The sequence below is a fragment of the Microdochium trichocladiopsis genome (genome assembly GCF_020744255.1).
Source record: "Microdochium trichocladiopsis strain MPI-CAGE-CH-0230 chromosome Unknown B0I36scaffold_2, whole genome shotgun sequence".
NCBI lineage: Eukaryota > Fungi > Ascomycota > Sordariomycetes > Xylariales > Microdochiaceae > Microdochium > Microdochium trichocladiopsis.
This window is the reverse complement of record NW_025763545.1, coordinates 2376660-2398477: the sequence shown is the minus strand read 5'-3', so window position 1 is coordinate 2398477 and position 21818 is coordinate 2376660. Positions and strand designations below refer to the sequence as shown.

General features: G+C 54.6%; 4 protein-coding genes across 4 annotated transcripts; 1 reads left to right on the top strand and 3 right to left on the bottom strand.

Annotated features, from left to right (window-relative positions):
* Window positions 1-2618: 2618 nt before the first annotated feature.
* B0I36DRAFT_71334 (uncharacterized protein) lies at window positions 2619-3385 on the bottom strand. The gene has a single exon (XM_046163257.1). The coding sequence runs from the start codon at window positions 3253-3255 to the stop codon at window positions 2707-2709; it is 549 nt and encodes a 182-aa protein (XP_046016927.1). The 5' UTR covers window positions 3256-3385; the 3' UTR covers window positions 2619-2706.
* A 5637-nt stretch (window positions 3386-9022) lies between these two features.
* B0I36DRAFT_314862 (ribosomal protein S9/S16) lies at window positions 9023-10532 on the bottom strand. The gene is made up of 3 exons (XM_046152820.1): window positions 10324-10532; window positions 9995-10066; window positions 9023-9771 (listed from the first exon to the last, which is right to left on the bottom strand). Exons 1-3 carry the CDS (start codon window positions 10387-10389, stop codon window positions 9481-9483), a joined length of 429 nt encoding a protein of 142 aa, XP_046016926.1. The 5' UTR covers window positions 10390-10532; the 3' UTR covers window positions 9023-9480.
* Window positions 10533-10909: 377 nt separating this feature from the next.
* B0I36DRAFT_359446 (EAP30/Vps36 family protein) lies at window positions 10910-11809 on the top strand (the record flags this gene model as incomplete). Its single annotated transcript, XM_046158127.1, has 2 exons — window positions 10910-11391; window positions 11512-11809. The coding sequence occupies 2 exons, from the start codon at window positions 10910-10912 to the stop codon at window positions 11807-11809; spliced, it is 780 nt and encodes a 259-aa protein (XP_046016925.1).
* A 235-nt stretch (window positions 11810-12044) lies between these two features.
* B0I36DRAFT_71286 (mitochondrial protein from FMP27-domain-containing protein) lies at window positions 12045-21486 on the bottom strand. The gene is made up of 2 exons (XM_046163256.1): window positions 21402-21486; window positions 12045-21248 (listed from the first exon to the last, which is right to left on the bottom strand). Exon 2 carries the CDS (start codon window positions 21224-21226, stop codon window positions 12281-12283), a length of 8946 nt encoding a protein of 2981 aa, XP_046016924.1. The 5' UTR covers window positions 21227-21248; window positions 21402-21486; the 3' UTR covers window positions 12045-12280.
* Window positions 21487-21818: the final 332 nt, after the last annotated feature.

Here is a 21818-nt window from a genome sequence, read left to right as displayed (position 1 = left end):
CTGTTGCGTCACGCTATGCCACCTTAGCAATAACGACCAAGGTTTTCTTGTCTAGTGCGCCTGTCGTGACGGCTTGAGTGTTTCACGACTTCAGCCTGGCTCGGCTTGATGTTTCCACATGGTGGTACTGCAGAAACTGGATGCGCCAGGAGGTTCAGCCTGAACTTTTTTTCGACCTCGTTTCGGAAGACGCACATACTGCGTTGCTGCAGCTGCAAAAGGCTCTTCACGACGCCCAGGTTGTGACGGTTGGCCACATATGCTATGCAGGTACATTTCAGCCGACCCAAGCGTGCCTGCCTCAAGCGCAAGCCACATGCAGGTTCCAATCTACCATCCAATTCACAATATGCCCAGACTGGGCGGGCTGGGCGGAAGCTGTGACAGCAACTCAGCGGTCGATATATTGGAGCCAAGCTGGGCCTTGACTCGGTGACTTGAGGCATGGTGCAGTGAAGATCGTCTCAGACACGTGTCCGACCGTCACCCAGAACGACTATATTGTTTGAATAAGAGATAAGACCCGGCGGCTAGATGCGAATGCGGCTAGACAAAGCAAGGAACGATTCCAGAGTGTTGGTTGACGATCCGGATCTGCAGGCGGGCCCGGCCCCTCTCCTTGTCCATGGTGTCGGACCAATCCAACGATTGGGCAGCAATACGCTAAGGTTACAGACTGAGCCCAGCTAAACATTAGGGCAGTGTCTTCGAGTATCGCCGGACCTCCTACAGACGCAACCAAACTGATAACTAATCCCCAGGTGGGAAAGGGCAAGCAGTGAAGAGTGCTAGAATCTTGGCTCGACTTGGTGTGACTGACTGCCTACGTTTACGCCGGCTTGTGGCGTTCTTAGCGAGCGGGCTAATTTGGACCGCGTTCTGGAAACGTGGTAAGGGTCCAGGTGGTCGCTGCCGTGCTCGCCCTCTCTGCTGCCTGTCAGATTTCGGAGCTCCTGTACAGACAACAGCATGGACGATAGTGTCTGTGGGCTATGTCGCGTGATAGCACGTGGCTACTAGGCTTGCCGCTACCGGATATGAAATTGGAACACAGAGTATATTGCATCGTCAGTGCGGTGGACAACATGAGATGAGATTAGCGACATTGAACGAACGCCACAGGCACACTACCAGTGGCAAACGTTGCGAAAACGGCAAGTTGCTGGCTGGCACCTTTCCGGATCTCGGGACAGGGCCAACATTGTCAGCCCTCCCCAGCGTGTGACGCAAGAGGGTCCATTTTCGTTGCACTCGATGACTGGCCAGCAGCAGTGGGCGTGCATCCTGCAGCTGCAGGTGCGACAAGCCTTGAGCTGTGCTGCTGCTGCCCACAACCTTGGAAGGCTGAACCAATGGAAAGGAGGGGGGGGGCCAGAGCGAGAGAAAAGATCCCAGGAAAACAGGCTTGACACCTTGAGCCATCCGGGCTAGGGCAGCCGGAGATGGCGAGATCCACCGTGAGTGACGCCAGTCCGGATGCCGTTGCGTACGCGGTCGGGTGGAATGATGATGGATTGCATGCTCCAGTATGGCGATGATGGCAAAAGCCATTCTAGTGGAGGTGTTTCCACCAGCACCTGTTGTTTTTCTCAGCACTGGACACGCGTAATTGCCTCTCGCCGGCGCCACCCCCACCGGCGTCTTGTTCCTTTTTTGTTGTTGCTGTTTTGTTCCTGGCCGGCGCGGGAGAGAGAGGGGCAACAGAGCAGGGACGATGCCTGTGGCCGCCCCATGCACAACATCGGGCGAGGCTAACCCAGGACTTGGAGCAGCTCGGTTCAGGTACAGGCAAGTGATCTGCATCTCGGTGCCTCGGTGGCCAGATCTGACGCATGTGCCGGCTGACAGACATGTGCAGGCATGATTAATTTGCTGTCGTGACGCGATGCTACCTCGGGCAGGCAGAGACAATCCCCATTTTTAACTTTTTTGATGGAGCGCGGATGAGGCGTGTGCTGCCCCCCCTCCCCTTCCATAAGTAAACACACACGCACAAGGGTCTGCAATAAGCGTGAAACATGAGCAACGTCACCGGGCCCGGCTGGACGGAGTCGAGCGAGACAAGGGGTGGCAGATTTGGGCATACTTGCCGTGCTTGGCGCCGGCCGTGGTGGTAGGCCCCGTCGACAGTCGGTCGACCTCCTGCCCGTCCAGTCCGGATGCTCGAGAGCAGAGCAAATACTCATTGAGATGTTTACACTGCGGTTTTTTTGTTGTTTTTTTTTGTTTGTTTTTTTGTCGCAGGGAGGTAAAGTTAATGTGTGTATCGCAACACCTTGGACACCCATTGGGGGAGCGCCTTCCAATAGGCAGCACCGTCACAGTGAGGCTACACCCGTGATGTCAACTGGTCTGCATGTATGCCGCCACAGATCGGGAAACTCTGCACAGCTCCCTCCAATCCGGCCCTCGTCTCGGTTGAGAGAGTCACGCAGGTACCTGCTGTGCTGTGCTGACTGCAGGTTGCCCGTGCATGCGCCAGCCGTCGGGAACAGCCCTCGCACCCGCGCGCTCACTGACCGGCACGGCCTGCACGCGCCGAGGGGTGCAGGCCGGCAGCTTGCCTTTTCCCATACGACCTCGTGTCATCATCGCCATCACCATCATCACCATCATCACCATCATCACCATCATCACCATCATCACCATCATCACCATCATCACCATCATCACCATCATCACCATCATCACCATTACCATCTTCCATCATCCCACATTGCGATGTGGCCGGCCAATAGCCAATCGACGCGGTGGGCAACACAAGATTGCTTCTCCAAGGACACGCCACGATTCGCCGACCCAACCCTGCCTATATCTGCACGTCTTGCCTTGCACCCGTGCTGACAGGCAGGGCAGGGCGGTCCACCATGCCAGGAACACCACCCCCCAGCGTGCTGCCCTCCAGATTGGCCAACTGTTGTTGTTGCTGCCAGAGGCATGGCTGCAGGCTAGGAGCCGAGTCACAACCAAAGCTGATGTATGTACGTACGGAGCACGGAGGAGCATGGGCTGAAGTTGAGCCCAGGCCAGGCCAGGCCTGTCTTTGCCGAAGCTCAATCGCAGGCATAATTGCATCGCCGAGCTAGGTTCGTCTGCATTCTGCTGTCTGCTCATATCCCAAACCCTTGCAGAACGGATGGCGCGGCTGCCCGGGACAAGGTTCTTGACGGGTTTGGCAGACCAGGATAAGCAATCCGCTTGCTTCATACATCTTTGTCGATGCTTGCGAAATGTCGCACGGTACCGTGCATTCATCCTTGGCCGGCAATCCTGGTCTTATTTCCAAATCCCCTAGTGGGAGAAATTCCGTGACGATCGAGGAACGCGACATGCATGGTGCAACGACGAGTGGCTCCACATCGTCGGCCGACATCCCATCAAGGTCCGAAGGGCATGGCTCGCTGGCGAGGATCGCGATCCTACTTTCGGAGGGCGGGCGACACTTGCCACGCACCCAAGACCAGACCGGACAGCCCTGAGTCGTGGGCCACGCCAATCATTACATTACATACAGTATGTCCAGGATGCGCACAAACATAACCTCGATAACTACGCTGCAGGGCTGCGAGGCAAGCAGATCCCTGCGCCAGCACATTGCTCCACCGACAGGGCTTGTTGTTTCGTTCATGTCCGGATGCCTTTGCAAGGACTCGTCAGCTGGCTACGCAGTATGCTCTCGACTTGAGGGATCACCAGCTCAAGTTGCTGCTTTAGGCATGTTGACCACAGTGGGACGTTGTCCGTGGAGACACGCCGATCATCAAACACGCAACGCTGGCGGACGCTCACCCCGGATCTCCGTGTTGGCAAGGCGTGAGTGAGTGAGGCTTGTCGTATCTGCGAAACACATCTCTGGCTGCCCATTGGTAGGAACAACCGAGGATGTCGGCGCTGGCTTCTTGTCGAAGCTGGACCTGCTGGTTTACACGCGCAGGGCTTGAGCCAGCGTTTGGGCATCTGTCGTGCTTGACCTGGACGCGGGATCTGTGGCGTCTTCCGGCATGGGCATGCTTACGACATGCAAGCCCTGTCAACCACGACACGCCGGGAGCCAAGGCCAGGACCCCGAATGCAACGGCGGAAAGTGAGCTGTCTGTAGCGTCAAATTTCGCTCATCCTGTCATGTCCAGGCTGGCGTCCCCAGATCCGGCAATGGCGGGCGGCTCAGCAGAGCACACTCCCAGAGAGGCAGGTGTCAAACCGCGACTCCCTGTAGCTAGGGACCGGGTGCGTTACTGGCGAGATTCTTGTCATTTTACCCCAAGGACGCATGCGCGCGCGCGCATGGACCTGCGGTTGGAAGCGAGGTACGTACGGGGGACCTGGGCATCTTGAAAGGCGGCCGCATCGCATGCGGCCCTTCTTGTTTCCAGTCCCTGATGGAAAGAATGGGCAAAGCCTGCATGGCACACAGGGGGGGGGGGGGGGCGCCGGGCTGGAGTGTTGCACCCGATGCCACGCCATGGCGTTTAGGCCGGGGTCTACGCGACATTCTGGAAGACGCAATTTGCAAGGTCTAGATTCCAGGGGCGCGGTTCAAGCTCCGCGACAGCGTACCGCGCATAAATCGGTCATTTGGTTTTTGGTTGTTGTCTTTTTGGCCTGGTCAAAGTCGACTGGCTGGAATTGGCGACGAGCTTTTCCTCATGGCGGTTTGGAAGCTGAGCTTGTTGTGACGACCGAATGTCGTAGTTTTGCTTTCTTATTCCTGGTGAGTTGTGTTGTCACGTGCAGGTGGAAACAGGAATGCGACGAAACAAAAAACAACTGGCAGGCTGGCAGGCTGGCAATTAGGCAGGCAAGGCAGGTAGCCTAGCCGCCGACAATGCAAGTAGTATGCAAAGAAAAACAAGTACATTGTAAAAACCACAGCGATGCCAGGGTTCCGTGTCACACAACCAGCTCACCGCCCAACTATCGATGGGTAGTGTTTCGGTTCAGATGTGTCTCGCGCGAATCGTGACTTGTCGGTGCTGCATGAGATGTGACATAAAATGCTGGAGGAGGCTCAAACATTCCGACGAAGAAAAAGAAGAAGAAACGACCCGCAACGGAACATTCCCTGCTCAACGTCCCGGCTCCCGCTCATCTACACACGGTACGGAAGATTTTATTTTTCAATATTCTGAAAAGTTCCGGGCGATTCTGGATGGGGGCGCGCGAGTTTCAGAAGACGAAGGAATCTTTGGGACTAAGTGACACGTCAACATCGGAAGGAAAACAAGAATGCGGGATGGAACCGCACATATCGCGCCCGGGGTATATCACAGAATAGGGTAAGCATCTCGCGATGGGCAGATAGATACCTTACATGCTATTTTTTTTCTTTTTTCTTATTCCATCTGGTCCTGTGTACTATTTTTGGAGCAGGCGCGCGCGCGGCGGGAGTGAATACCTGTCTGTCTGTCTGTCTGTCGCTGTGTATACATGAGTTTCTCAGACGAGTCGGTGAGGTTGAAAGAAGATGTTGAATGTCCAAACTGGTATACACATGCCATTACGCGCGGTGTATCCCATCGTATATTACACGTCAAGCGTACGAGGTTTGTGTCTTTTCCCGACTGGGACAGTCAGAGAAAGCGGGCGTCCTCGTAGTTGGCGCATATTGCTGGTATCTCTGAGTTTGGAAAATTCTGCTTCATCTTTGAGCACCGACTGGGCTTTACTTCGCGAACGAGGAGAGAAGGCAGTCCTTGCGAAAACCGTGCCTGTCTATATCGCCCATGTTCTTGTCTCTCTAGGCCCATCTCCTTAGGAGGATATAATGGCTCGTCATCAATGTGGCCTGTCACACGGTCATCATGTGCTTCTCGAGAGCATGTCTGAGCTCCGGGTACGGTCACGACAAGACACGAGCGACGTATCGTGCCTGGGCGGCGCTTCTACACACAAGTTGCACGCGCAGCGGCTCCATGGGATGAAGGCGGTGCTGTTTACTTGTGAGAAAAATCAAGCGTCTGCTTTCTGGAAAGTCCGTGGGCATGAGCACCTATGAAAGCGAAATGTACAGCCCCTTTACAATCAGCACGAGTATAGAAGCAGAATGTTTATTTGACACGTGGGCATTTCCGAGCACCAGTCCGAGCACTTGTGCCGCTGCCCTGCACGTCTTCCACCTTGGATAAGTGAAGAACTAAGCTATACGGGAGCAGGGACAGACATAGCGGTAATGATTATGGAGCCCTGGACTTGTACCGCAGCACCAATCCTTCTCGAGGGTAACGGTGGCTTGGAATTTCGCTGGTTTACTCCCTGAATAAAACGTCTTCGTTTCTATATACAGGTAGTGCTGGTTTTGGGTTCGTCGTTGTTCGTCGTTGTTTGTTGTCGTTGTCGTTAAATTCGCCATGTTTTTTTTGGTCATGCCTCATCTGAGACCGTGCCCATCCATCTCGCGACCGCCAACAACTTCACACGGTAGATGAGGTGAGCTTCGCAAAGTTTCTGGCGCATTTAGGACAGTATCATGGGCCTCGGGCAAAGACCAGCCGCGCTCGTTAGTCAGGGATTCCTTCATCGTCAGTTTGGCGCACGCGCGTGATGTGGCGCAGCAAGTATCGCTCCCGATCTTAAGGTGTAGATCTGAGGACTGAAGTCGCATTTCATAAACGAATTCACGGCTTGCTCTATTTTCGTTTGTCTGCGTAACCCGGTCTGGGAGTTGCCTTGATGCAGTAGTGACGCGAGGCGTTTTCGAGGACCATAGCGTCAAAGAGAACGTGGCGCTGCCTACTGCACGACGAGAGTTTGTGCTTCGAGTCCGATTCTGATGTCAGGTGATAGGGCGCCCAGACAGACGTTGTCTGGTCTGGTTTATATACACGAATGCTGAGAGAAGCTCGTGAACAGTACAAACCGATGTCCAGGCAGCAGGTTTAAATCATAACAACTAACCAGAAGTTCGTCAGCCAGTCAAACTGCCATGATTTCTGTTTTGATGCTCTGGTTTCTGAATCGACGCAATATATCGAAAGTTGGCTGCATCTTTGAAGAAGGCCAATGCAAAGTGGTGCGAGAACGATCCGTTTCGAATGTGAATGTTGAGCAATCTACCAAATCTTCTCATCTTGTGTGGAAACCAGGCTGATGTGCCAATAGAAATCACTCGATAACCCATGTTTAGCATATCACTAAATGATCAAGCCTCGGGAGCTAAGAGTGAGGCCACGGGCATGCAAAAGGACCTCGTGGCCCAGGAGAGATGCGACTTGACAGAAAGCTCCTGTCGTATTGCTCCATGGCTTAGCTACTTGAGAACCTTTTTCAAGTTCAACCATATTACATTGAAAGAAAGACGAGGTGACAAACCTGGTTGGCCATTTTAAAAAAATTAAAAAAATCCCACTCTTCAATATGCAATGATACATGAGTACGTTGAACTCATTGTCTCCCTCGAAACTCAGACTTTGCCTGTGATTTGAGATTTCTGCGGCGGAGGAACGCTTCTTGTATGATCCTTCTTTCCCCCACTGCTCAAGTCCGTTAACGAAAGGAAATGCAACCATGTCCAGAATAATGTCCATATACCCGGGTTTTACTTCTGATAAAAAGGACAATTTGATACGGCCATATAACTGGGCTGCTCTGTGACGTACATGTAACAATGGGTCAAGATCCTGCAATTTCGTCCAAAGAAGTCAAGTCCTGCGAGGTTGGCCAGAGGTTGGCGTTGGAGAGAATGCTAACATTCAACAGCCGCCCCATTGACTATTGACTGGGGCTCACTCGAGATTGTACTCCTGACAAGCTTCTCAAGTCCACACTCGTCGCTTCTCGATTTCAGAAGATTATCCTGTATGCGTTCATCTTAGCAAGTGACGCGTTGTTGCAACCCCAGGAGAAACTGTGACGCATGCCCGCCTTTACCATGACCAAGTTGGCCGCCTACACCAAATACCCAGCACGGTCAAGAAGCAGCATCAACAATACTCATTCGTGGGACCGCAATGCACCTACACACTCGCAGACACGTAAATCAGATCCACAAGCAATGGGTGTTTCCAAAGCCACGTTACAGGTATGCGGTCGTCCAGTAAAGGTGTGTCGAACGGCGTAATCCGCCCCAGTTCCACGCAGCTCGAGCATACCATGAATCAATGACAGTCCTCGAAGCAGGACTGGCTCGAAAGGCGCGGAGTACGTAGGATCTGGCCAACTCCAAGTTTGCGGGATACACAATTTCGTGACGGAGCGCTGCTGTGTGACTTGGGACAAAAGACAAAGCGGCGTGGCAGATTCCGTTTCCGTGCTGTTTGTGTACAAACCCCAGAATATGCAAGGACGAGTCACAGCCTCTTTTTCACATGCCATACTTTCCTCGAAACGCTTGCTCTGGCTGGCAACGGTCGCGGGCGCACAGGATTCTCTTGTGAACACCCCATCTCCTATACACCAAGACCACGTGAGCGGCCTTTGAATCAGCTTGTGAGATTATGGCCGGTCTAGTGGTCATGGCTGTTTTTGCCTTTCATGCAGCATTGTTGCCCGTGGTTCATCGTACGGCCGATGGATCAACTCCCCATATCTCTAGAAGCATACGACACAAACACAGATGCACTGCCGCAACCACACTGCGGTTGAAAGGCCTCCTTCCGATGTTATCAAACGACTCGGTGGCTGAGGGATGGATTTCCGACTATGCGTCAACTCTTGTGTATTCCACAACTGGCCCAAATATCATGTACGTCAACTCTGAACAGAGCTGCATGGCAGCAGAGGTCATTCGCGAGTGTGGAATGGGGAAAGAGGAGGGTGAAGTCGCTATAGCATCTCGAGCTATTGGCATGACCCGGGAAGGCCATGCAGTCTTGTATGACATGACAACAAGGCAAGGCCTAGGCAAGTGGGTGCAAGTCTGTGCAGTCCGCGTCGGCCTTGACGATGATTGCAAAGAGTACCGTTCGCACAGATAGACATGGACGTGATGGGATCAGGCGTGAGGGCCTCGTGGAAGGAGCAATCAAGGCGAGGAGGGTGGTCAAGTTTTCTCGCATACTGCAAATCAAGAGAGGATACTATTTAGCAGATTGGTCAAGGTTTGTTTTGTTTTTTGTCATTGTATTCGCCTATCATTTTACAACCAGGCAGCTGAGCACTGCCAATGTAAATGCATTTCGATCATAAAAAAGAGAGGGGACTCTCTTTCCCAATTCATGTTCTTGTTTTTTGATGACTCCCAGAAGAGGCTTTCCCAACCCATGACCGAATATCGCCGTCGAGCCAGAAGTAAAGGAAAACCCACGACCAGATCAAGGAAAGGCGGAAACAAAGACAAGAGGGGGGGCCTTGCGGGCCGTGCCGTCGCCGCGGCCGTAGCACCGCTTTTTGGGTGAACCACCCCCCCATCGATCCGTCATCGTTAAGCTTTTTGCATTTCCCTTCGCTTTGCACAGCACCAAAACCCCCAGATTTCCCCACAAACAAAAAGACGCCAGGCGGGTGTTGTTCTTGTTGTCGTTGACGATGTCGTGCCGACCGTTTTTAACGGTAAGACTTCTGGAATCTGGAGCGGGCACCCTTACCACCGAACTTCTTGGGCTCGCATCTGCGGTTGTCGGCGACGAGGAGGGTGCGGTCGTATTGTGTGAGGGCCTGCTTGAGCAGGTTCTTGCTGTGCTCGTCGACGAACTTCTGGTAGTAGGCGATCAGGGCCTTGGAGAGGGCCTGGCGGACAGCGTAGACCTGCGAGGTGTGGCCACCACCGGACACCCGGATCCGGATGTCGACCTGGGCGAACTTGTCAAGACCAACGATGAGGACGGGCTCGTAGACCTAGAGACGCGTACGCGGCGTGTTAGTCGCTTGTGCCTGTGCAGCATCGTAGGAAGACATCCAACAGCTATGCAGCCATGTCCATGCCTTAATATGCTCCTTCCGCAGTTGCAACGATTCTCGCAGAGCTTCCGTGCGTTTGAGGTGATTGCATAAGGCTGGCCTGGTCTGGCTGCATAGTGTGTTGAGATGGAGAGGATGCCGTGTGTTCGTAGTATCGTACCTTAAAGCGGAGGACCTCAGGCTGGAGGAGGTTGAGAGGACGGCCGTTGACCTTGATGAGGCCGGAACCCGCCTATTTCGGAGAGTCGAAGTCAGTCAAAGAGTTCGCGCTCCAAAGCCGTCCACGCGAGCGCCGATTTTGTACGCCATCCCTCGTCTCAACAATCACAGAAGAGCTTGCGCGATCGAAATCCGTATGTTGTCGCAACAATCGCCTCCGTGGCATCACTGCAGCTTCTCGATGTTGTTGTTGTGGGAGCGGTTGTGGACGAGGGATGATGTCGTGGCGGCGGGCGAGGATGGCGGCAGCGGCAATGGCAGCAATCGTACCTTGCAGTGGGCGACGGCGGTGGCCGTCTTCTTCTTGCCGAAGCACTGGACGCTCTGAGTCGACATGATTGCGGTGGTTGTCGTGTTGGAAATCTGGCTGGGTGAGGATATTCGCAATCCAAGGGCCGTCGGTTTAGCAACTTTCTGTCCAGGTCGTGAGGGTTGGCACAGGATGGGTCGGGGCCAGGGCTGGCACTGAATTTTTCGCGTGCCGGCAAGAAAAGGGTTTGTGCCCTTCGAAAACACCAGGCACGGATTGGCCGCCGTGGTTGTGCATCGGGCCTATGTGGGTCTGCCGATAAGATAGATGGGTTCTGCTCCGAAGATGACCCGGATCAGGGAGGTGTGCTTAGCTAAGCCCAAGATTGTGCTCATGGCACGTCACTCTCAAGCGGACCCGTGCTCCGTCTGCCGAACCCCACTTCTGGCTCCGGGCGTTGCCCCATCTCGCGGGGCACGTCGCCGGTCAACAGGCACCGACCGGCCCGATGGTGGTGATGTCGTTATCGCAGCACTGCAAGCCCTTCGGACAACAGACCAAGCCCTGCAACGACGAATAAGCATAATTGGCCCGCATTCTGCAGACATGTCACGCAAGGGCGTCGGCCTCGCGGCCTTTGACCGGTCCCGCCTCACCTCCGCGCAGTTCGCCTCCCACGGCAGCTCTCTGCGAACCTCGAACGCGCAGGCTCTCGAGACCCAGCTCGAGGTGTTCCGCTCCCTGCTGCAACAGTTTGCACAAACCCACGCCAAGGACATTCGCTCGAATCCGTCCTTCCGCGCGCAGTTCGCGCACATGTGCGCCGCGATCGGCATCGATCCGCTCGCCTGGAGCAGCAGCAACGGCAGCGGCGCGGCCGGAGGCGGTGGTGGCGGCAGTGGCAACAGCGGGCGCTTCTGGACACAGCTGCTCGGCAGGACGGTCAATGATTTCTACTTTGAGCTCGCGGTTCGTGTCGTCGAGGTGTGCAGCGCCACGAGGGCCGAGAACGGCGGACTTATCGGTGTCAAGGAGCTCCGGGACCGGCTCATGCGTGGCCGAATGGAGGGCAGCCCTGAGATCACAGAGTATGTTTTGCTGCTTGTTGTTCCGTTGTTTGCTTTGTCCTTGTTCTTCTTTGTCTCCTTGTTTCTCCCCTCCTGCCTAGCATCAGCAAAGAAAGCTAACCATCTCTCCCCCAACAAAAGCGACGACGTCCTGCGTGCAGTAGCGACCCTCAAACCCCTGGGCTCGAGCTTTTCGGTCATAAAAGTCGGCAACAAGTCGTATATCCGCTCAGTACCCAAGGAGCTCAACACGGACCAGAGCGCCGTGCTCGAGGCCGCACAGATCCTCGGTTACGTCAGCGTCTCCATGCTCATGGTCAACTTGCGTTGGACGCGCGCCCGCGCTCAGACCGCGGTTGAGGACCTCGTTGGAGAGGGCATGCTCTGGGTCGACAAGCAGGCTGCCGAGTGGGAGTACTGGAGCCCGAGCTTCATATGATCCTGGGCACTTCGTTTGTCTTTAGTCATCGACTCACTCCTTTCAAGTTTCATTTGCATAGCATGCGATTCAGCCCGGCGTTTTGGTAAATATTACTTTTCGTATTGGTTTTCAGTAAGGAAATTAGAGATGGTGCATCCCGTCTGTGCGTGTGCACCATGATGCTGCAGAGTGTGTGTACCTGAGAGACCGTATATATGTGCCGCCAGAGCCAAGGGGTATATATCTAGTCCATCCATCCATCCGAAATCAACCCGCTGGGCAATATATGCTGATTACTGTTGAAGAAGAAGAAGATCGAAAGAAGAAAATGCTGATGAGGGGACCGACTAGTGTTGATGACGCCCACTGAGGGGCTAGATTGTTGTTTGAAGTGGCTTCTGGCGTTGTGTGAGGTGATTATGTATTGCAGGCGAATGCCCCTCTCTGATGAGCCACACCTTGCATTCTTCTAAGGGTTATGTCGAACGGTCAGCCCGTCTTGACACGCTGTGCCGCGGTCTGGAACCTCATTTGGTCCGCCTCTTCTTCCACGCTTTCCTCGGTATCGTGAGACGAGACCTTGGTGTTGCTTCCGCTGTCGCTGCTGATGGTGCTGCCTTCGCGATCCTTCAGACGGCTTGTCAAGGCGTTGATCTTTCCTCTGAGGAAACCGCCTCCAGCAGACTTGCGCCTATGCTTGCCTATCTCGTCTTCAAAGGCCACACCACGTGGTGCGCGTTTTGTGTCTGGCGTTGTAGGCCTCGCCCGAAGATCACCGCTGCTCGTCTTGGGGCGTTGCCTGTCTAGATCTGGCGCGGAGGGAGTGGACCCAGCAGTCCGACCCGATGGACTCGGTGGGGTCATGGTCAGCCATGAAGGGGCCAAACCCCGAATTGTGGCATCATTGCCTGCACCGTGCTTCCCACGATTTCGCGACTGCGAGGATGCAAGGCTCGAGCTGCGGCTGTTGGATCGTTGTGGCACCTGGATACTGCTCTGCGAGCCAGCAATGCTGCGCGGGGGGGATCTGGAGTAGTCAACCTGAGACCCACCAAAGAGGCTTGATGAGTCGTCACTGTTGTAGTTACTGCCCGACATGGCTGGCGTGGAGAGCAAGACGCTGCTGGTAGCTAATTCGCGAAGCTTGTTCTGCTGCGCCGTGTTCGGCCGGTGCTTGCTGAACTTGTTGCCAATGATTGCACCCGCGTGCGACACGAGGGCTTTGGCGACGTGTCCCTTCATTGCCATTGCTAGCTCAAAGGTGGACATTGTCTTGTTGTGATACTCAATCATTGGCAACCGGAAAACCAGATCGTGCACGTCCTCAATATTGCGCTCGCCCTTGCCTTTGTAGCTTAGGCAGAGCACAACGGAAGCAAGTCTTATGCCAGCGAAAACCACATAAGTGTTGGCACGCCGCATCATTGTTGTCAGATCGTCCGTCGGCCCCTGGTCTTCAGGTGCCTCTGGTTTGCCGAGGCGCACGAAGCGCGACGCAGACTTTTTGCTGTCGTTATTGGCAGTAGTTGCGGTAGTGCTGCCAGTAGGCGACCTTCGGATACCGCCTCGTACCACGCTAGCAGCACGCAGAGACTCGTGGGAGGGTTTCTTGCTCGCCGTTTTCGAGCCGAAAAGGCGGAAGTGATGTCCGTCGCTAGTCTGCAGCCGCATTGCCTTTGGTCTGTTCGGTGTGCTCTCTGGGGTCTCTGAATTCAAGGTTGGCCTTAGGCGCAGCTCCAATGACCCAGCTCGGGTGGCAAATGCTGGCTCCATCTCCGAAGATGCTGTATTGAGTCTTGTCGACCCTGAAAGAGACGCTGTATCACCTTCACCCGTATTGTCATCCCCCGACCAGTTCTGCGTGCCGTCCTGGTCGGTCGTGTCAGGTGTGGAACGGCTCTCATCGGGGAAAATGTACTCAAAAAGCTGGACGCCAAGATCACGCTCCATCTGGATCTTCATAGGGAACAAGTCAACCTCGAACTGGTCCATGACGGGAATGCCTGCCACAGATTCAAGCATCTGCCAGTACACGCTTATCATCTTGCGCTTCTGCAGGTTGCCCGCAGCCGCTTCGTTCTCAAAGAACGGCGCAACCATCTCCGGGTAGATCGCCTCTGGCAGTAGATTAAATCCAAGGACTCGTCCAACCTGCAACAAGTTTTTGTGTGAAGCATCGGCATAGTCCGTCCGGTCATAATGAGTATCTCGCAGCTGCATCTCGACAAGCGGCTGGTTTGTGTCGCGAATGAGCTGCCAGACAATCTCTCGCGCGCGGAGCGACCATCTCAGCAGCGCAGTGTCATCCTCAGACTGATCGTACTTCCGCTGTGATCGTGTGATGGCCTTCATCATGAAGAAGAGTTCGTCCTCGCAGGCAGCCAAGTCGCGCTCCAGGTTCAAGCGGTCCTCCCAACCCCTCTCATCAAGATGCCTGGAGTGGACCTGGAACCTTGACTTGATTTCTTCGAGGGTTCGGATCCGTTCCTGCATTTTGATAACCATCTCAGGCGTACCACGAAGATCGGTAAAGTCGGACGCAAGCATGATCTTCTCCAACCGTTCCGACCTTGACTTTTCTAGTGGTTCGCTGTACATGAGCAGGTCGAGCACCATGATGTACAGCGCAAAATATTGCGAGGAATTACAGAGCGCACGGATCTGGGGAAACACAACAGACAGGTTGTCCATGCGAGACTCCATGTTTTCCAAAGTAGATGCGATCGTGCCCTCCGTGTTGACTTCGTCAGTGTACTTGAGGCGGAGATTGTTGTACTTGTCATATCTCAGAAGAGCGGACGTCTTCTGCACAACTCTCTTGAAGCCGAAAGGATCTGCCTTGAAGTCATACATGACTTCCATCGGAACCCAGGGCGGCCATGAAGCTCCAGAAGCAGTCCCATACCTGTTGGCCGAGTACATGCCGAGCAATGGCTCTGTGAACCACTTCTGGTGGGTCACAAAGAATTGCGCAGAGTCCATAGTCAGGAGGAAGCGACGTTGAACGAGACCACTGACGTTGTCAGATAGTCTCGCCTTCTCCATGACTTCGACGATCTTCAGCTCCATTCCTTTTCCGGTGATGAGAACGGCGTGCTTCTTGTTTTTGTCACTCTGGAGCTGAATCTGTGGTGCGATCAAGCGGACGTGGTAGCTGCTCTGAGGTGCAAATTCGTCGGCAAGGCCACCAACAAGATCTGTCATGCCAGAGTCATCCTCGTCAATATTGCCACAGCCAGCTTCGACAAACTTGCGCCCATCTTGCAGGACCTGCCGCATCATGGCTTCGATGTCTTCCTGCGAGGCCTCTGGCTGCAGCGTGCTGGCATTGCTCGGATCTGTTCCTGTCTTGGACTTCGCATTCTGCTTCGCCTTGGCCTGGTCCTCAACGATATCCAGGATGAATTTGACAGCGGGCCGGGACATGTAGTAGACGAAGCCACGACGCTGGCTGACTTGGTGGCTGTAACGCAGGATGATGTTGCGAAGAAGGTTGTTCCACTTCAGCTGCATGTTGTGAACAACGAATCTGTTCTTGAAGTCGCTGGCGAACTCCGCTCCTGAGGGAACCGGCATCGGGCCATCGCCTGTATCAATCCAGTGGTCGGACTTCTTGCTTGGGCTGGATCCAGAATCTTCCGCGGACTCATCCGCCTCTGTCTGCGCGGCTGAAACAGGGCGCTGCATCTTCTTGAGCATATTCTTCATGAATGCCTGTTTATCACGAAGCAGATGCGAGAACCTGGTGAGGTTTTCATAATCTGTCCTGAAGCTGGGTGTGTTCCCGTCGTCTCGGATCATGCGCAATTCCGCTTCGCCGACCTGCCGGACGTTGTTTTGCATTTGCTCGTCAATTTCAGCAAGCCGTGCCCGAATGAGATCAGCCTGTACTCTGCGCGGGTCGTCGTCCTGGCTCATGATACAAAAGTGCGTCGGCTCATTGCCAAAAGGACTAGTACGCCCGGGGTCGCCATCAATGATGCCGCCAATGTCTGTTTGACGGAAATAAGTAACACGAGGCGCAAATGCTAGAGGTAAAATCTGAGTCTTGGGGTTGACCTCTGTAGGCAAGATCCAGTCCAACTCAACAAAGTCGTCCATATCAATCCAGCTGAAGTCGTTATCAGGAATGGTGAAGTTCGACAGGTCAACAATGTCTTCGTTTCCTTGTAGGACTAGTGCAGACGGCTGAGTAGTCTTCAATGCTTCGGCGGAGGTACCCTTGAGCACGGACGAGACAGCACGCACGTCAGTTGACACAAGATCCAGCTGCGCAGCGTGGATCTTCATGCCTGTAGTGCGGGCCTTCGTCTTGCGTCCATTGTCTCGTGTGTTGAATTCTTCTCGGCGCTGGTGGATATCCAGCATGAAGCTGTCAAAGCGAACTTTAATGCCAGTGGCAGAAACGGAGTTGTCGGCATAATCCTCGGCATCCTTGTGCTTGTAAATATGGCTCAGGAAGAGAGGTGCAAGAAGGATGTTGTATTTGATTGTCGCCAGGTGTCTTCCAAACTTTTTGCTCTTCTGATCCCGGTCAGGCCACAGAGACCCTTGCCGGATAGGGAGCGACATTGGGCCGCCAAAGAGTGACCACCAGGCAAAGAAGTGCGTGAAGAATCTGGGCGTCAGATGGATCGAGTTGTAGCTCTTGGACATCAACTGAGCATCAGCCGATGTCCAGTCGCGGTCTGATGGTGCCTTGATTGCCACAGACAAGTGTATATGCTGGCTCCGGAAGCCACGATAGGCGTCATGAGGCTGGAAATTGCCGTCGCCAGCCTTCACCTGCTCAGCACGAACCTGCTGCGGCGACTTGAGTATAACGTCGTAGTGGGGTTTAAACACGAAACTAGTCGCGCCTCGGTGCTTGTTGCCGTGTACATCGGGGTCGATGGCGCGTTCGAAGACAAGGCCAGCCATCCATTGCACGTTGCCCGAGAGCTTCATGACCACCTTTTTGAATGCGGCCCCCGTCCGATGGTGGGTATCGTTCACAACACTCTCGTTGTCATCATTGCGCCGTTCGGCTTCTCTGACCTGTTGGCTGTAGTCAGGAATAGCGAGCACGTACTCCCCACCATCGACCAGCATGAACTTCTTCGCGTCATTTTCGGTGTTGATATTCCACCTGACATCTTTCCGCCAGCACATCAGGAAACCTGCTCCATTGCCAGTGATGAAATAGGGATCCCTGGATCCCTTCAGGGCGAAGTGCACATCGCCATGCTCCTTCCAGGCGACTCGCACACGAGAATGGAAGTTCAGCCTGATCTTATCCCAGAAGCCAACACGTTCCGATGGATCGAACTGTGGCTTTGTGAAGGATTCAATAGCCATCATCATGTCCTGGATGGCTGGCTGGTAGGAAGGACCCCATGTGATCCTGGTGGGGTTTGCCGTGTTGATGTCAATCCGCATATCTGAGAACGACTTGACAGGTCCGATTGTCCTACGAACATCGATAGCAAATCCCTCGCTCCAGTCGCCATTGGGTTTTTGCATCGGTGGTGTAATCTGGACCGTGACAGATCGAGCCAGGACGTCTGTCCGATACTCTTCCGCAATGACGAAGTCAGTGCTGAGCGACAAGGCAGGTAACTTCGAAGATTGTCCATTCTTGAGTGCTGGCACGTGTATCAGAGGCAAGGGGTAGTCACGAAGGCTGAGCCTGGCCTCGCTCAACGTGAGGTTGATGTGCATTGGCACGAGGAGGGAGTACTCCATGTCCTTGGGCATACCCTTGCCAACATCATAAAGAAAGTCAGGCAGTTTTGAGGCCGGGAAAGAGGGTTTGTCAATCATCAGGTGGAGATCAGTGATGACGGCGCCGGCAAGGGCCGGTCGAGGTGGAACGTCCAGAATCTTCTCTGTCTCTTCTTGATCGCCTGAGCTTGGTTCGCTGCCAAGGAAAAGACTGCGGATTTCTTCCATGCCACTGCTGGCGAGTGCATAGTGTCGTTGGATACGATGCTTCCAGCTCTCGGCATTTCTGATGTGCAGTTTCGTCCGAGCCTCCTGCATCGTGACACGACTGATGCCGCTCATGGTCTGAACACCATCGGGATCGTAGCGAGGTGCTTTGGACTTGAAACCCACACTTCGCGACCTGGCCTTCAAAGGAGCAGGCAGTGTGTCGTCAGCACTATGACTGCGCTGTCCTGAGCCGTTGGCGACCATGGTCCGGCCCCGAGGCTTGACTGATCGGTTGCGCAGGCGACTGGATTCTTTCCTGAGCTCCTCCTCGTGAATCGCCTGGACCTTGAGTCGATGGGCCTCTTCCCGCGCTAGTCGCTGTCGTTGTTCTATGCGGCCAGCACGATAAATCATGCCGAGCTTGAATTCAAAGGCGCCGTCCTCGATCTCGAAGAGCAGCTTACGCACCCTCAAGGAGACCTTTGGTACATTTTTAGCTTCCTCTGGGCCCTTATTCAGAATGTACTCGTTCGTGCCTGTCTTGAAGCGATGATGCAGTTGCCGCACAGACTTCATCACATTCACGACATTGTTGGAGATCTTGTTAATGATCAGTTCGTGCGGAACAGACAAGCGCATTGCGTCCGTCACGATGTCGAACATCTTGTCATCGACCACTGCCCCAGAGTGCATTTTCTTGCGCGACTCTCTGTAATCGAACCGAATCGTCCTGATGCTCGCGACTCTCGCCCACGAGCCTGGCATGCGCGGTGCATCAGCAAACAGTCGGACATGCTTGGCATAGAAGAATGGCGGTGACCATCTGTGACGCCCTGCTTCGATCTCATGAAATCTTAGCATCAAGGGTGGGTCAGATGGCATGTTCGCCTTGATCTGGACCATTGCGGCCTTGAAATCGACCGCGATCAATTCTCTGACACCTTGTGACCAAGGCTTCTTCATGTCACCGGTCACGGGAGATTCCGCGGAGACCTCGGGCGGGGCTAGCGTGCTGCTGGATGATGGGGTTGCAGAATCAGGGGACTTATCATTCTTGCCTGCTCGCTTTGTCCTCATGAAGGCCTTCCGCAGCTCAAGCACTGCGATGCCAACGGAATAGTGTCTGAACAACGAATATTGAAGATGCAGGGTCCGAAGGTACGAGTGGACATGGAGGATCGGGCTATGCGCATCGCTGAGGGTGGACAAAGCCACCTCGAACCGTGGTAGGCGAATGAAAGGGTCAAGCTCGAACTTGTCCTCAGCCTCGATGATGAAGCCTTCGAGACCCCTGACGTGGATCGCAACTCTGCGGCCGTCGCCCTGAGCTTGATGTTTCCGTGGCGAAGGCGGCACAGATACCGCGGCCAAGAGGTCTGGATCGGGCAGCAGGACTCTACTTGGGGCTCGCCTCCTCGAACCAGGACGGTGTTTGGTGGCGTCCATCTTTTGGGCTCGGTACTCAGCTGACCAAGAATCGACCTGGATCGCAACACCCCGAGTGTGACTCGGGAAATCTTCATCAATGCCTGCAACCTCGGCACTGAAGTCGTCGATTTGTAGCGTGAAGTGAAGAAGCCACGATGGCAAGGCACGTAGGATGTTGCGAGGGTGCTGCGACATTGACGAATGGCGCTTATCTGGCTGCACGTTGAGACGAAGCTGTCGGATGATCTGGCGAATGCCATTGCCGATCTCATCTCGTGTCATTCGAATCGCAAAAGTCTGCAGGTGGCCACTTCCAACGACGTGCAGTTCCGGATTGGCCGATATTTGAAATTTGAGGTCGAAGGATTCCGTCTCCACCAAATCATAGCGCTCACCCTGCGTTGTTTGATAGTACAGCCGATGCGTTTGCACACGCATCGAAGACACGAGAGAGTAGTTGAGATCATCTGCCGTGGGGTGAAAAGATTCGAGATCAAGCGAGATGGACGAGATTGTCGAGTTGATGAGGTCATAATCGTCTGGGTCGTCCGTCTTCGTCACTGGCGGCAAGGCAATCCTGATGACAGGCTCGTGCATTGTGAACTTGATATTAGCCTTTGGCAATAGACGAGATATCAGAGCGTGTTTCCTTGCTGTCTGTCCTGTTGCTCTTTTGGGCTTTGGCCTGAGCATGGCCAGAAGAATGGGGAGATGCTTGGGCTGTAGATCCACCGACGGCGAAGTCACAACGGAGTTTGCAAAGAGGATGTTGGCGTTGCGCTGCTCAACGGTGCCCTCCTCAGCGAGCTCCATCGTCTTGGATGGTAATGTCGTCTTCAAAGTCGTGGTAGCCATAGGTACGTAGACGATCTTTTCCGGAGTGCCGCTGCCATCATCTAGGCCAACTGAAATCGAGAGTGCGACCGCTTGCGCTTCGTGGGCAATATCATTACTTGAAAAGTACATGCGATGCGCTGGCGATTTCGGATCCAAGCGATGCAAGTCAATCCCCACCTCTTTCATCGACACATTCAGCAGCAACGGACTTCCCGTTGCCCGGATAGTCTCCACCCTCTTGCCGAGGCTGACAAAACTCACAGCGAACTGAACCTCCTTGATGCCACGTAGAATAGAGCTGATGAATTCTCTGGAATCCGATACGGCCATCAAAAGATCCTGGTCACTGTCTTCAGGCAGGAGCGAATCTCTCCCAAGCTTCAACACTGGTATCGATTCAGCGTCCGTGTAGCTGCTGGCGACAGAAGCCTTGATCCGGCGATAGCGGCTGGCACAGAGCAGCACGTCGTCATAAGGAATGTGAACTCGGCCGAGCTTCAGTGCGATCGCGGCATCGCGCAAGCCGTCGAGCTGCTCGTAGAGGAAGCCATGGACGTTGAGTGTTGCAGCATCCAGCACTTCGACAGACTCGCCTCCGTTTGCTGTGAAGAGCACGCTGCGCAGCGTCATGATCCATTCCGCTGACGTCGTTGAGCGGTTCTTGTCCGCGGCACCCTGGAAGAAGAAGCGTGCCCTGTCAACCAAGCGGTGGCGCGTGTCGAGCGCCACGGTAAAGTTGCCGACCTGCACCTTGCCCACGCCAACGACAGAGATGGTGCTGTCTGTCGCAACCACATCGACCAGGCGCAGCCAGCGTACACTCCGGTGCAACCTCTTGACCCTGTCCTTCAACCTCGCGAGTTTCTTCCAAATCTGACTGCGCTGTGGACCTGCGATGGACTGTTTGCGAGTCCTGAGATTGGCGGACGGTGTTGCTGGGTCGTCGGGCTCCTTTGCCGGTGTCTGGCTCTTGGTGGCCTCGAGTTCTTTGGGGTCGACCGTTACCGTGAGCTCCTTGAGCACGATGCTCATCCATGTCGGCTGCGAGAACGTGGGCCGGTGGAGGTTGAGGCCGAGCCCCCTGATGTCGACCTTTGTACCATCTCTGGGCGTGTAGGCGAGACGTCGTAGTGAGAAGTAGCCGATGCGCTGGATAGAGATACCCGTAAGGATGCGGACGATGGCGAAGACGACGAATGAGGAGAGGTATAGCAGGAGGACGATGCCGAGAATGAATGTTGGATTAAGCAGCGCCATGATGGGGGCGCGTTATCGACGGCTGTGCGAGGAAGACAAAACAGTCAGCAAGAAGATCGCAGTTGAGGCTCGCATAATTGCAGTCGTCACTCGATTTGCGACTTCGGGAAGATATACAGGCCAGAAGGGGGGAGGGGGGTTTCTAGGGCTCATGAAGGAGAGATGATTCGCATACCGCGTGTCGTCCATGACCCTTGATCGTCGAGAGATACCGGCAGATGGGTAGAAAATGTGCTCGAAGATGGTTGAGTCACCAGGCCCCGCGAAGACTGCCGTCGTGGTCACCACAGTTTGTCCGGAGCTGGAACGCGGCAATACTGCCGGAGTGGATGGCGGAGGCGACACCACGCGAGCGGCTTTTGGGCAGTCACTGGTGCCGGAAACTTGTGCAGAGACAGCACTGGAGCCCCAAAGCGACACAGGAGCGTTGATGTCTCGGGTGGTGGCAGGACCGTCGGAATGCTGGGCCTCTGTCGTGTGTGTCTTGTCTCCTGTTGCGCGGGATGGTTGTTTGCGGCTCGTGGCCAGTAGTACCAAGTAAACCCTGGCCCGGCGCGGAGAGCCCCCCCCCCCCCAACAAGAGCCGCGAGGC